The 14548-nt window shown below is 48.4% G+C and overlaps 1 protein-coding gene across 3 annotated transcripts in view; it reads left to right on the forward strand.

The window, feature by feature from the left end:
- Positions 1-13271: 13271 nt before the first annotated feature.
- LOC115092180 overlaps positions 13272-14548 on the forward strand; it is an 81079-nt gene continuing 79802 nt past the window's right edge. The window contains exon 1 of one of the 3 annotated variants that reach the window (XM_029602831.1): positions 13272-13445. Coding sequence is in view for 2 of the 3 variants with exons in the window: in XM_029602840.1 (XP_029458700.1) it covers positions 13782-13829 (48 nt within the window). In the remaining variant the exon portion in view is untranslated. Of the gene's footprint in view, positions 13446-13472; positions 13830-14548 lie in introns of those variants that run through there. The other 2 variants (XM_029602840.1, XM_029602821.1) reach the window with 2 other exon arrangements.

A 14548-nucleotide genomic window follows, 5' to 3' on the forward strand; every position in this document is an offset into this window, starting at 1 on the left:
TTATCAACTACTCCACTCCCTTCCAGTTTCTTGTTGTGTAGAGATGGTCCTTCTCCAGGGTCTTCTTTAGTGAACACAGAACTGAAGTATTCGTTTAATATTTCTGCCATCTCTTCGTCTCTCTCCACACATTGATCATTTCCACCTTTCAATTTCACTATACCACTTTGAACTTTTCTCTTTTCGCTGATGTAGCTGAAAAATGTTTTGTCAGCATTCTTTATTTCCTTAGCAATCCTCTCTTCTGCTTGACTTTTTGCTGACTTGATTAATTTCTTCGTCTCCCTCAGTTGAATCAAATATTCTTCTTTGTGCTCCTCCCTTTGGGATCTTTTATATTTCTTGAATGCTGTTCTTTTAGCCTTAATTTTGTCAGCCACCTCCTTTGAGAACCAGATAGGTTTCATTTTTCTTTTTCTTTTCTTTACATTTCTAACATATAGAGTAGTTGCCTTGGTAATTGCTCCTTTTAGATTGGTCCACTGCTGATCTACATCTCTCTCGTTCTCCCAGCCTTTTAGTTCTTCCTCTAGGTACTTCCCCATTTCCTCAAAGTCTGTGTTTTTGAACTGTAAAACTCGGGTCTTTGTGCTTCTTTTCCATATTCTTTTAGTGATATTAAACCATACCGTTTGATGATCACTGGTGCTGAGGTGGGCGCCCACCTGGACATCAGAAACATTATCTCCATTAGTGAGCACTAAGTCGAGTATAGTCCCTTCTCTAGTGGGTTCCATTAGCATTTGTTTGAACAAAGTTACTTGCATGCATCCATGTAGTTAGAGGTGGATCCCAAGAGGTGAAATCCTGGGACAAACATGCTGGACAACATGCTGGGTGTTAAAATAAATGTTCACTGATTCTTTAAGGTCAAAGTAAAGTCCAATCTATCAAGAATGGTAAAATACAGCTGGGATTTTTATAGATGTCTCTCTTTTCTGGGTAGGTATCCTTTCTCTTTGCTGCGTCCATCGGTCTCAGACGGCTTCAACCCTTGTGCCTCACCTTTTTCTCTACTCTCCCTGTTAGCCTTGGGAAGTTGGCTACTGCCGCATCTCCAAGCCACGTTCTCTGGCATCCCCAGAACGGCTATGGCAAAGCCTCACGCCATGTTTCTCCTAAGGGCCTCCTAGGGAGCGCGCATGCACGCCACCCACATCTTTATCCATGTCATGGCGGGATCCTCGGGGGTGTCCCCCTCGAGTGACATCACACCATCCGGGTATTTAACCTATGCTTGTTTGCTAGCTCATTGAGTTAGCAAGGATTGGATTCATCTGGTCTAAGCTACTCTGTCTCTTTGTGCTGCTGCTGGAAGCTCTCTCTGCCCTTCGGGGTATTCTCTAACCTGGGTACCCACTCCTCGGGGGCCCTTTGCTTTCTTTCAGGTGCCTTACTGGGATCAGGTACTTGCTCCTCGAGGGCCTGCTCTCCCTGCCTCTGTGCCTGTAACCATCTACTTCTGCCTGGTGGAATCATCAACCTTACAGCTACCATCTAGTGAGTAATCTAATTCTCAGTCTGTCTCATCTACAGCTCTGCCGTGCTGGGAAACCTACACCTGGATCTCCCTATACCATCATGGTGAGATGGGTTCCCTCTGCCGAGGGTCTCTGGACTGTTACCTCTGGAACACCTCACTACTGCCACCTCTGGTGGTATACATCAGCTGTACAATAAAAGACAAAACTCTGTGTTTGTGCATCCTGAGTCTAGCCCAGTACTGTGGCTCCCCATGGGGCTCCTCTCCGTGGGCATGGTCATCTTCCACAGTACCCAAGAATCCACTCAAACACCTCAAAACCATAACAGATTGCTAACTTCAAGGATTTGGCTCAGCTCACCACATTGCAGGCCATTCCAGGCCTGGCCCAGCGAATCTCCAAACAGCAGAACACGCTGGAGAATTTGACTGCTGTATTTAACCAGCTGCACGCACAGATGAATTCACCAACCACCACAGGTGAAGAAGTTACACCACCAGAAGTGACGGTCAAGACAATTGTACCTCTACCTGCTCCAACATGCTTCTCAGGGGAAGTTTGGAAATATAGTGGATTTATCAACCAATGTTGCATGCACTTTTCCCTGCAACCTAATCATTTTCCTACAGCCTATGCCAAGACCACCTACATCTTGTCTTTTCTGGACGGAAGAGCATTGGCTTGGGCCTCTTCTCTGTGGGAGAGCGATGATCCTATCCTACATGATCTTGCCAGGTTCCTTGAAATGTTCAGATCAATTTTTGATGACCCTGCCCGGCACACAACTGCAGGATCTTCGTTGGTTCACCTGAATCAAGGTAGTAAATCTTTATCAGACTTCGCCATAGAATTCAAGACACTGGTGTCTGAATTACATTGGAACCCTAAATGCTTGAGGACCCTCTTCTTTGAAGGACTGAACTCTCGTTTGACAGACGAGCTGGCAGCTCGTGAGATGCCTGAGGCCTTGGCTGAACTGGTGAAGTTGGCAACAAGGATTGATCGCCGACTTCGTGACAAGGTTCAAGAGACCAAGACTCCCAGAAGACCTCTTCAGGGCGAAACTCGAGTTAAGTCTACACCCAGGCCTGTTCCCTCAGGTCCAGTTGCTGGCGAAGAAGAACCAATGCAATTAGGCCGCAGTCACCTGACGTCAAAAGAGAGAAGAACGCGGAAGAGGTTGGGACTATGCATGTATTGTGGACAAGCTGAACAAACATGCCCTATATGTCCGGGAAACTGGCAGACCTAAGTCCTGCGGGAGGACTCTTCTTAGGTCTAACTGCACCCTCTCCTCCACTCTCTCTTCTGTATCCTTAATTTGCGGACCCTTAGAATACCAGACTCTTGCCCTAGTGGACTCAGGGGCAGGAGGCAATTTCATTTTGAAACGATTAGTGGAGCACTTGCGGATTCCCACCACCACCATGATGTCTCCACTACTCCTATCTTCAATTCACGGGGAGCCCTTACCGGGCGAAGTGAACCAGCTCACCGAACCAGTGAATTTACGGACCGGTGCTCCTTCTTTGTAGTAGAGAAGGCCATGCATCCTGTAGTACTGGGGCTACCGTGGCTGCAGTAGCATATGCCTTAATTCAATTGGGCCACTCTGGAGCTTTCACGTTGGGGTCCAGATTGCCATGGTAAATGACTGAAGGAGGTCTCTCCTATACCCTGCATGCCAACTACCCCATTGATGCCTGGGTTGCCGCCTCAATATGCATCTTTTCTAGATGCATTTTCCAAAGAAGCTGCAGACGTACTACCACCACACAGATCCTACGACTGCGCCATCAATTTGAAGCCTAACACTGAACCACCCAAAGGAAGGGTTTACCCTCTCTCCGTGGTATAAAATAAAGCTATGTCTGAATACATACAGGAGAACCTTCAGAAAGGCTTCATAAGACCCTCCAAGTCTCCTGCCGGTGCAGGCTTCTTCTTTGTGGGGAAGAAGGACGGAACATTGTGTCCATGCACTGACTACAGAGGTCTAAACGAGATCACTGTGAAAGACCGCTATCCCTTACCAGTTATCTCAGAGCTATTTGATAGACTAAAGGGAGCCAAGATATTCTCCAAGCTTGATCTCAAGGGAGCCTATAACTTAGTTTGCATCCACTCTGGCGATGAATAGAAGACAGCCTTCAATACCCAGGATGAGCACTTTGAATATCTAGTGATGCCCTTTGCAACGCCCCGGCTGTCTTCCAAAACATGATGAACGACATTCTGCGTGATCTACTCTACAAATGTGTTGTTGTGTACTTAGATGACATCTTGATATTTTCCCAGGACATGAACACTCATCTGGAAGATGTCAATAGAGTGCTACAAAGACCCCACGAGAACCACCTATACGGCAAGTTGTCTAAATGCGAGTTCCACAAGGAATCAGTGCCTTTCTTAGGGTACATTGTTTCCAACCAAGGTTTCCAGATGGACCCACAGAAGCTGGAGAGCATTCAGAAATGGACACGACCCACAGGTCTAAAATGTTGCGTTTGTGCCTGTTCTCGCCCTTGCTCCACCCTCTCTACCTTAGTGGCGACTCCCTTCGGGTCTGACGGACAGATACTGCTGTGGATTCTCCTCGCCATACTTCCTGGAATCCCCGGGCTGGCCTGAGGCTGTGGATCCACCATGTTCTTGATGACGTAAGGGCGTGCGCGCACGCTCCAGAGTTTGTACCGGCAAGGGTGCGAACCTCAGGGGCGTCCCCCTGTAGTGACGTCATCCACTTCCACCTTAAAAGGTCTTTGCTTGCTACTACGAATCGAGTTAGCAAGGGGAATTCTTTCTCCGCTGCTCTGCCTCCACAACCTTACCTAGGGGTACCCGCTCCTCGGGGGCCCCGCTCTCTCTTCTTGATTTCAGATTGCTAAGATGGGATCTGGTACTCGCTCCACGAGGGCCTACGTCCCTAAATGCTCAGAAGACTCCTTACTACCTGGAAGCGATCGCAGACGTGAACACAGTGAGTTCTATTGCAGATGGGAACCGGTGCTCGCTCCACGAGGGCCTATGTTCCTAATCTCTGAAGACTCCCTTCTGTCTAAGACGTTATCGCAGGTACGGAGATTGTGAGTCATTATTGTAGATTGCAGATAGGAACCGGTACTCGCTCCACGAGGGCCCATGTTCCTAAATCCCTTCTCAAACTCTCTTCTATATCAGATGTATTATATACCTATATCCTGTGCATTACTATTATAGATTGCAGATAGGAACTGGTACTCGCTCCACGAGGGCCTATGTTCCGGGGACGCCGGAGGAGTGTGGCACGATGATGCCGCGGCAGCCAAACATCCAACAAGCAAAGAGGGAGTTGCCACAGAGGTAAGGTGGGCAGGGTGGAGACGTCAGGCAGCGATGGTTGCAACACTAGCTGGAGCTTCGCCATTAGCAACCCGGGGTTTCCGCAGGCTGAGTCCTTGAGTACCCAGACTGCCTGGCCGTAGGTGAACCTCGCAGGGTCTCCTAGAGAGGAAGTGCAGGGGAGTGCCCACCACGAACAAGGGTGCGCGGTCAATGTCCAAGCAAGAATGTCCAGAGGTGACAGGAGGCCAGAACAGAGTGTCCGAGTGGATAGCGAGGATCAAGGCCAGAGTAATAGTCCAGAATGGTCAGCCGAAGTAGGGATCAGTACTTGTAGTCAATCCCGGAGTTATCAGGTCAGGCAAAGGTCAAGTTCCAGGCAGCGGTCAGACGTGGTCAGTAGACAGGCAGAGGTCGGTTCCAGGCCGCGGTCAGACATGGTCAGTGGACAGGAAGAGGTCGGTTCCAGGCAGTGGTCAGATGTGGTCAGTGGACAGGCAGAGGTCGGTTCCAGGCAGCAGTCAGATTTATTTATTTATTTAGATTTTTTATATACCGGCATTCGAGACAGCAGTCACATCATGCTGGTTCACATAAAACAGGGGTGCAAAGTAAACATAACAATAACAATGGTGCTGAAAAGGCAGTTACATATAACAAGGTGATAAGAACTTGGCTTAGAGGAAGAGAAAGGACAGGTTATTAATTTACACAAGTAAACGATAGGAGATAAGGTCGACCATAGTGTAGATGGAGATTAGGGGTGGCTTGGAAGTATTAGATCAATTGACGTCTGGGAAGGCTTGTATGAATATCCAGGTCTTTAGTCTTTTTTTGAAGGTTGAGATGCATGGTTCTATTCTGAGATTTGAGGGTATGGAGTTCCATAACGGTGGGATGGCTGTAGAGAAAGCTCGGTCTCTTAGTGTGCTGTGTCTGGTAGATTTGGGCGGTGGTACCTGTAGCGAACCCTTGTATGCATCTCTTGTCGGTCTTGACGAATTGTGTAGTCGGAGAGGGATCTGTAGGTCAATGGGAGCCAGTTGGTGGATGTTTTTGTATGTGGTGAGAATGGCCTTGTATATTATTCTAAAGTGTATCGGTAGCCAATGGAGGTTCTTTAGAATAGGGGTTATGTGGTCCCTTCTCCTGGTATTTGTCAGAATTCGTGCAGCTGCATTTTGCACCATCTGAAGCGGTTTGGTGTATGAAGCGGAAGGCCAAGTAGGATGGTGTTACAATAGTCTAATTTTGAAAAAATGATTGCTTGCAGAATGGTTCTGAAATCTTGGGCATAGAAAAGAGGTCTAATTCTTTTCAGAACTTGTAATTGATAGAAACAGTCTTTGGTGGTTTTGTTAATAGTGGCTTTGAAATTCAGGCGATTATCAACTAGGACTCCTAGGTCTCTCACTTGTGTGATTGTTGGCGTGGCTTGCTGTGCAGAGGTAATGGGGTTGTTCTCTGAGGCGATGAGCAGTAGTTCAGTTTTGCCGGAATTTAATACCAGGTTTAGGCTGGTGAGGAGGAGTTTAATTTTTTGAAGGCATGTATCCCAGTAAGCCAGAGTTTTTGCGAAGGAATCCTTAATGGGTATCAGGACCTGGATATCGTCCGCATAAAGGAAGTGTTTGAGGTTGAGGTCTGTGAGTAGTTGGCATAATGGTATAAGGTAAATGTTAAATAAAGTAGGAGACAGGGAGGACCCTTGTGGGACTCCTACTGACGACGGGTGTAGAGAGGATTCTTTGTTCTGGATCTTGACCTTGTATCCTCTGTTGCTGAGAAAGGATATGAACCAAGATAGTGCTGTGCCTGAGATGCCTATGGCGGTTAACTGGTTAATGAGTAGGGAATGATTGACGGTGTCAAAGGCTGAAGAAAGGTCCAGTAGGATCAATAAGAAGGCTTGACCTTTATCGAGGCCCAGGATGAGGTAATCTGTTAAGGAGATGAGGAGGGACTCCGTGCTTAGTGTTTTGCGGAATCCGTATTGTGATGGGGATAGGAGGTTATTTTCTTCAATGTAGTTTGAGAGTCGGGTGTTCACCAATTTCTCCATAATCTTGGCTATGAAGGGGAGGTTGGCGATCGGTCTGTAGTTGTTTGGGTCATTAGGATCTAGATTAGGTTTCTTGAGTAGTGGTTTGAGAGAGGCCAATTTTAGGTCATCTGGGTAAGATCCTTGTGTTATTGAGCAATTTATGATGTCTGACAGGGATTTGGCGATGGAGTCAGGAATTGATAGAAGCAATTTCGAGGGGATGTGATCCGAAGGGTGAGAAGATGGTTTCATTTTCCGTAGTATACCTTGGATCTCAATGGAAGAGGTGAGTTCTAGTTCTTCTAAGCGGGTATTTTTGAAGGCGGTCTGAGGTGGTGTTGAAGTAGATGTGATGTTATGGGGCAGCTGAGTTAGTAGTTTGCTTATTTTGTTATTGAAAAATAGCGCTAGTTCTTCCGCTTTAGATTTGGCTTGGTTGAGAGCGATTTCTGATGGGTTTATTTGTGTGAGGTTAGAGACGTAGCTAAAGAGGGCTTTAGCGTCGAAGATTAGATGGTGGATCTTGGATGCGTAGTAGTTCCTCTTGGATCTTAATGTATTGGATTTATATTGGTGAAGAGTTGATTTATAGGTAGATAGGGTGATGGTGCATGGGTTTTTACGCCATTTGGCCTCATTTTGTCTTAGCAGTAGTTTAAGCTTTCTTAGCTCTAGGGTAAACCATGGTTGTCTTTTGGAAGAATTGGGGTGAGGTTTTTTAGTTGTCAGAGGGCATAACTTGTTGGCTATTGATTCCGTGATGTTGTTCCAAGAACGAAGCGCTGAGTTCGGATTAGTGCAGTCTATTTGGGTGAGATGTGATGATAAGTGGTTGCTAAGATCTTCTATGGTGCATGTTTTTCTGTAAGTGAAGCAATGTGAGGGTATGCGAGATGGAATGGTATCTTTTATTGAGAATGAGGAAGTTATGAGGGAGTGATCTGACCATGGTACCTTCGTGCAGGTGGGGTGCTGGACCAGTTTGATTGCAGTATTGACGAAGATAAGGTCTAATGTGTGTCCGGCTTTGTGAGTGGATTTGTTAACTAGTTGAGTGAAACCTAAAGCGGAGTATGCTGTGAGTAAGGCTTCGCAGTTAGGTGATAATATGGAGTTGTCAACGTGCAGGTTGAAGTCACCTAAGATTATAGCTGGGGCATCTAGATTGATAAGGGAAGTAGTTATTTCGACCAGAGGAGAGGCGTCTATTTCCAGTACACCTGGAGGAGCATAGACAAGTAGAATTTGGAGTTTGTCTGAACAGAAGAAGCCAAATTCGAGTTTCGAGTCGGTATTGGTGGAATGCTGAGTGAATCTGAGGTCCTTTTTTGTAGCTAGGAGGATTCCTCCTCCTTTCTTTTTTCCCTGGCGTGGGATGGAGAAGAAGTTGTATGTCTCTGTGGGTAATTGGTTGATTATTGCAGTGTCTGAAGGTTTGAGCCATGTCTCAGTAATTGCGCATATATCCGGTTTCACATCGATGAGATAGTCGTTTAGTATTACTGCTTTCTTAGTTAGGGATTGAGCATTGAACAGTGTTAATGAGAATAGTGTGAGGCCTAGCAGTTGGGTAATGGGAGTGATCATGATTGGAGAGAGGGATTTAAGGTTGTGGTGATGGGCGTGTCGAGTTGAATGTCCTTTGGAAGATGGACAGTGTGGGAGGATTGGGATTGGGAATGATGGAGACATTCTTCCCAGATTGCTGGAGTGGAAGCTGGAGCGGCTTGAATTGAGTGGAAGCTGGAGCGGCTGGAGTGGATGCTGGAGCGGCTGTAGTGGAGTGGATGCTGGAGCGGCTGGAGTGGAGTGGAAGCTGGAGCGGCTTGAATTGAGTGGAAGCTGGAGCGGCTGGAGTGGATGCTGGAGCGGCTGTAGTGGAGTGGATGCTGGAGCGGCTGGAATTGAGTGGAAGCTGGAGTGGATGCTGGAGCAGCAGGAGTGGAAGCAGGAGCGGTTGGTTGAATGCTGAAGTGGCTGTAGTAGGTGCTGGATTTATACCAGGCAGTGAAGTCTGTTTGGCTCAGTATTTTTTTATTTTTTATTGCTGGCGGCTACCGTATTATGGATGTGATTGCCTCCGTGGGTGTGGGTCGGGGCTCCCTCGGGGCTGCACGAAGGGGCGAGAGCAAGCAGAGGTCAGTACCGTGAAATCAGTCCGAAGGGTACTACCAGGTATGGAGAGACGAAGGAACAGGAGATGCTGGAACAGGAGACACTGGAACAGGCAACTAGAGACACCAGAGTGTACGACCCAATTGCCAAGGCCTGGGCTAGGGACTGAGCCCTTCTATATATACCGGGCTCAGTTGATGTCAGATTTGGGCGCTGCCCGTGAGTTTCCCACGTTTGGCCCTTTAAAGTTTGAAGAGCTCCACACGCGGATGGTAGGGGGCAGGGCCGACGCCGAAGAGGACACCGAGCCCTGGCATGAGGAGCGCTGTGAGGGAGAAGGCCCCAATGGGCCAGGGGACATTCTTGGAGGCCGCGGCCGAGCAGCGCAGGGACTGAGGGAGGAACTAGTGGACGATCGTTCCAGGTGAACAGGCCCAGTCGCGGCACCAACACGGCCGGGAAGCGCAACAGTACTCCCTCTTCTAGGCCTCCCCCTTATCAGCCTGGGCTTCTCAGGATGGGTCCGGTGGAACTCAGCGAGGAGGTCCTTGTCATAGATGTGATGGGAGGGCTCTCAGTTCTCCTACGGCTCGAAGCCCTCCCACGACAGGAGGTACTCCCAATGGCCTCTACGTTGCCGGACATCCAGGACCCCTTTCACCTGGAGGATGTCTTTGGGTTCAGCGGCAAGTTGGGAAGGTGCAGGAGGCCTTCGAGGCCAGGTCAAGACTAGTGGCTTCAATAAAGAGACATGGAATGTGTTGTGGATTCCCATGGAAACGGGATGTTGCAGCAGAGGTGCATAACCCCACTGGTTCAGAATTCATCTGTCTGAATGCGAAGAAATCTAAATTTTGCACAGAGAGTATCTTAGCAGAGGAGGGAGGTTTATTTCCTTGCCTTTTGTCACAAATTCAGTATCTCATCTTAACTGCTTCAGCATTTCAGCCGGTCAAGCATAAACCTTTGCCACAGCCACACAAAAGAGGGCAGGGAAAGAGAAACTGATAGACTATGGTTTTTCAGTAAGAGACTGGAACCAGGTCCGCTTTCTGTTTAGTACGAAGTAAACCATTTAAGGAAGCTCTCCACGCCTTACTCACACTGCAGTGTTCATGTATTTGTCATCCTACCAGCTCCACCATCAAGAGGGACTTTTTCATTTTCTTGTTTTTTTTCACACACAATTTTGTGTTTGGGACAGGGTGTGCACCCTTTACAAACTGGTGACACTGGGGTGTATTTGTCGCCCCCCCCCCCCCTTTTTTGACTTTTTGAGTACTCAGGGGTAAAGAATTTTTGAAAGCTGTGTACCTCACTGCTTCCCCCCCAACCTTTCTCTATTAGCATTCCTTATTTTTTTTTTTACTATCCATATGAGTACATTGGTTGCCCTGGCTTATATACAGTGTTATTTTTGCATTGCTAGATTTAAAATAAGCAAACTGTTATTATTTGTAAGGGTTTTGGGTGGATCCTTGGACCTGTGGCAGGTGACCACGCCCACGGGGAGAAGTCCTGTGAGGGGCCACAGGTCAGGCTCAGCGTAGGAGATACACACACACTAGTTCTTTTATTATACAGGATTGGTGAACCACCAGAGGTGGCAGTAGTGAGCTGGAAAGTAGCCCGGTTGGGCTTGTAGTCCCTCAGGCTCTGGAACAGCGATCCCACAATGGCTGCGCTGTAATAGAGAGAACTGATATTGTGAGTAGTGGCAGGATATGCAGAGTTCAGGAATAGAACCTCGTTGGTAATGTACTCACGCAGCGGTCTCTCAGTGAGGAGCACAGGAGCTGGAGTAAAGGCAGGCCCTCAAGGAGCGAATACCTGGTTCCAGGGAATAGCTCTGAGAGATAGAGATGTTATACAGATGTTATAGGCAGCGGTGTCTTCCTGGCAGAAGTGGAGTCCAAATAGCGAGTCCAGGAACATGGGCCCTCGAGGAGCGAGTACCGGTTCCAGACTGCGACCTGAAAGATAAGAAAGAGAGAGAGGCTCCCGAGGAGCGGGTACCCCAAATAGAGTAGGTCCAAAGGAGGCAGAGTTGCAAGGTATGGAGAGCGAATCCCATCCGTTAGAAAACCTTTGCTAACTCGATTAGCTAGCAATCGCGTAGGCCATTTGTATCCTGGATGCATGACGTCATCACAGGGGGATGCACCCGAGGTTTGCGCCACTGAAGGTACTTGAAGCAGGGCTGCGTGCGCCCTACGGCAGCTGAATAGCATGGCGGGAGGCAGCGACCAAGCCGGTCCGGGAACGCCGGAGGACGGCAGGCAGACGCCGTGGCAGCCAAACGTCCGTCAACTGCAGGAGGAGTCGCCAGAGAGGTAAGGAGGGTGGAGTGGAGACGTCGGGCAGCGACAGTCGTAACACAAACTGCAAGTTTATATTATACTTTGCTACTGTACTTTTCCCATTTAATGTTCTGGTTGGATTTGTCTTCTTACAAATACTAGTGAAAAGGTTAATTACTGTTTTATTCTGGTGTGATGATTTTATCTGGTCTGTGTTGCACAAGTGAGAGGTTGTTTGGAAAGGGTACAGAATTGTGATATCAGGGTGACTGGGGCCCTGTTTCATCCCCACTCAGGCTAAGAAACAACCAGCATTGAAATGTTTGGTCAACAACATAGACCCATCCTCAACCCAGCAGCCAGAAGAAAACAGATCCAGTGAAAATGATCAGCAGATCCCAACATGCCCCATCAAAGTGGCCAAAGGAGTAAGGTACCCATCACTCAATGTTCCTATGAAGCATTACGCTGTCCTGGGACTGAGGGGCAGATGCTTTGGCCAATCAGATGCAATGGTGTGCAGGCAATGGCAGGAGGTGTAGCCCAGGACTAGAAATTTTGTGTGTTCGTGACAAATAATGGACTGGGGATCCCATGGTGTGGTGAAAAGTTATAGGCTAGGGGATGACTGGTGATTTGCCAAAGATGAAAACAGGAGGGAAGAGGAAATAAAACTAAGGCAGGCTATGGAGACCCCCGGTGAAGCTGCATCAGAGTCATTTTCCATCTTCAGCTCACTGCCAAGTACAAGTGAATCTCGTGGAAAGAGGCCTGGCCACAGAGCATGAGTACGTGAGAGAGCATGTATGTGAATGGGAGAATGTGTGTGTATGAAACAGCATGTATGAGTGGGAGAAAGGGGGCATGTGTGCATGTGAGAGCGTTCATGTATGCGAGTGGGAGAAAGCATGTATGAGAGTGGGAATGTGCATATGCGACAGAGAGCATATGAGGGGGAGAATGTGTATAAGCCTGAATGAGAGAGACAATGTGTATGTGAAGGAGAGAGTGTGAATAGCAGAAACTGGATGCTATTCGGCAAATAAGGAGGGAGTAGCATACTCTTCCCCCCCAATCCTCAAATGTCTGGGCCAGGTCAAAGGGGACGATGGATTAGCGTAACGCGAAGTGAATGAGTTAGCGCTCATCACATGCAAATGCATGTGAATGAGGCTATTACTCATTCACTCCAAATGCAAAAACATAAATGTGCGTCGGTTTTCATAACCGGCTATCTGCCAGTAATGAAAATGGCTGCCGATAAACTCGGCGGCCGTTTTCATTACTGGCAGGTTATGAAAACCGAAGCCGAGTTTACCGGCGTCAGTCTTCATAACCGGCAGCTGCAGTGGGTCGCATTAGCAAGGAGCAGCTAGGGTCGCGCAAGTGACCCTAGCGCCTCTTTCCTAGCACGACCCCCTAATTTACATACTGCATGGCGCCCTCCTTGTGAGTGTCATGCGTGCATTAAGAAAGCATCGGCCCCAAAGTTCATCACCCTACCCAGCATGTGTGTGAGGGACGCTCATGAAACCGCACAACTAAGAAGCAAACTCGTGTCTCTGCTCCAGCTCCTCCGCTCCCCATCATCACGCAAAAGGCCATAACCCGCGTTTCCTGAACCACAAAATCAACACCGCTACAAAGAGGGGAAAAAAGGTTTCGAAGAGCACGGAGCACCACTCTATTTGAGCACTTTCTCCAGCTTGCAGCATGGGCCTTCTCCCCAAGGCGTCAGCAGTGGCATCAGCCAGCTCGATCCTCCCCCACCCAAGTCTCATCCGCCAAGCTGAGGAACAGTGGCTGTGACCTAGCTCCCAACATCAACATCCCCATCTACTCGCGCCATACACCCCAAGACACCGTCGGGACTCGCGCAGTCCATCTTGAAAGCTGATTAGCTGAACTATGCTTGCTCACTCTGCCCCGCCCCTGGCCAGGAAAACAAACCACAACGAAGCAAACCGCTCCTACCCTCGCTTTGCCGCTGTGCACTTGCCAAAACATCCCCGCCCCCTCTCCTCAGCGCGTCAGAGACCGCTGGTCACGCGAGGGATTCAGGGCTGAGCCCGGAGAAGCTCCCGCGTTTCTGCTGCGAGCTGACAGCCCCGCAGGCAGCCTTAATACGCGAAGCACGTTCCGACGTGCCTCTTTCATTCCCCGGCCTAATCCCTATCGCAGGTGTTACGTTTTGTCTTCACGGTTCTTTTTGTTAAACTTCAGCATTAAAATTGTAACCAGTCGGGCCCGCACAGACAATTGTTAATAAAAAATAGCAGCATTTGGCCTGCCATTTAGTAACCCCGAAGCAGGAGCCGCAGGAATCCCCTCTGCTAGGCCCTTATTCTGAACCAGTGAGTGGGCGGAGAATGAACTGGGGCGGGGTAAAGACATGATGAACGGGGGGCTGGGGAACAATTACGTCGTCTCCTGGCCCAGGAATCACTATTTGCCAGCTGCTCTTCGGGTATAAGGCTCCATAGTTGCCCAACCGCAGGCGTCTTCTTCTGACAAAGGATGCGGTGGATGTGGGGACTCCTGCGGCTTCGGAGAGCCGCTGCCTCCGTGAGTAGCGTTGCTTTCGCCCGATCGCTGCCTCTTCGGGGCTTTGCAGGGAAACATTCCTTGGCTGGATTTTGATCTGAGGGTTTATTTAGTATAGGAGAGTTTAAAGTCTTGCACTAGAAGCTGCTCGTGCCGCGAGCAGAGATTAGCTGATTGTTGAAAAAAGGGCAAATGTTTAACTTTCACAACTGACCCTACTTACTCTTAGTGGATCAAAAGCTTTGAGCCCCTTCCTCGATTTTCTGTTCAAGGTTACTTGCTAACTGCGGTGGCAGTTATTCCTGTCTGGAATACTTTTAAGAGATCGTCCACTTTGCAGCTCCCCCAGGTTTAAGGCAGAGGTTTAAGGGGCATGGCAATGATGTTTAAACGGCTTGTGCTTACACATTTTGGGGCGAGTGCAATATCGCATGGTTATGCTAACGTGTGCACAATCACCTATCCTGTGCGCCCGATGCTATATTTAAATGAGCTGCTGCGTAAAAAGGCGCTAGGGAATATTGTGTCCTTAGTACTCAAATACATCGAGCACCCAGGAGACGTGGCTAAACGGGCGCTCAAGAGGAGCGTCTGTTTTATCTCGCTGCATATAATTTACACACACAATATATACTGCAAAATTGGCCTGGAGCGTGCACATTGTGCAGCCAGAATTTTTTTTTTATTCGAGCCCTTATATTTATACTTAAATTTTAATCTCTGCAAGCAGTTTTTTTTTT

This window comes from Rhinatrema bivittatum, chromosome 1 (genome assembly GCF_901001135.1).
Source record: "Rhinatrema bivittatum chromosome 1, aRhiBiv1.1, whole genome shotgun sequence".
NCBI lineage: Eukaryota > Metazoa > Chordata > Amphibia > Gymnophiona > Rhinatrematidae > Rhinatrema > Rhinatrema bivittatum.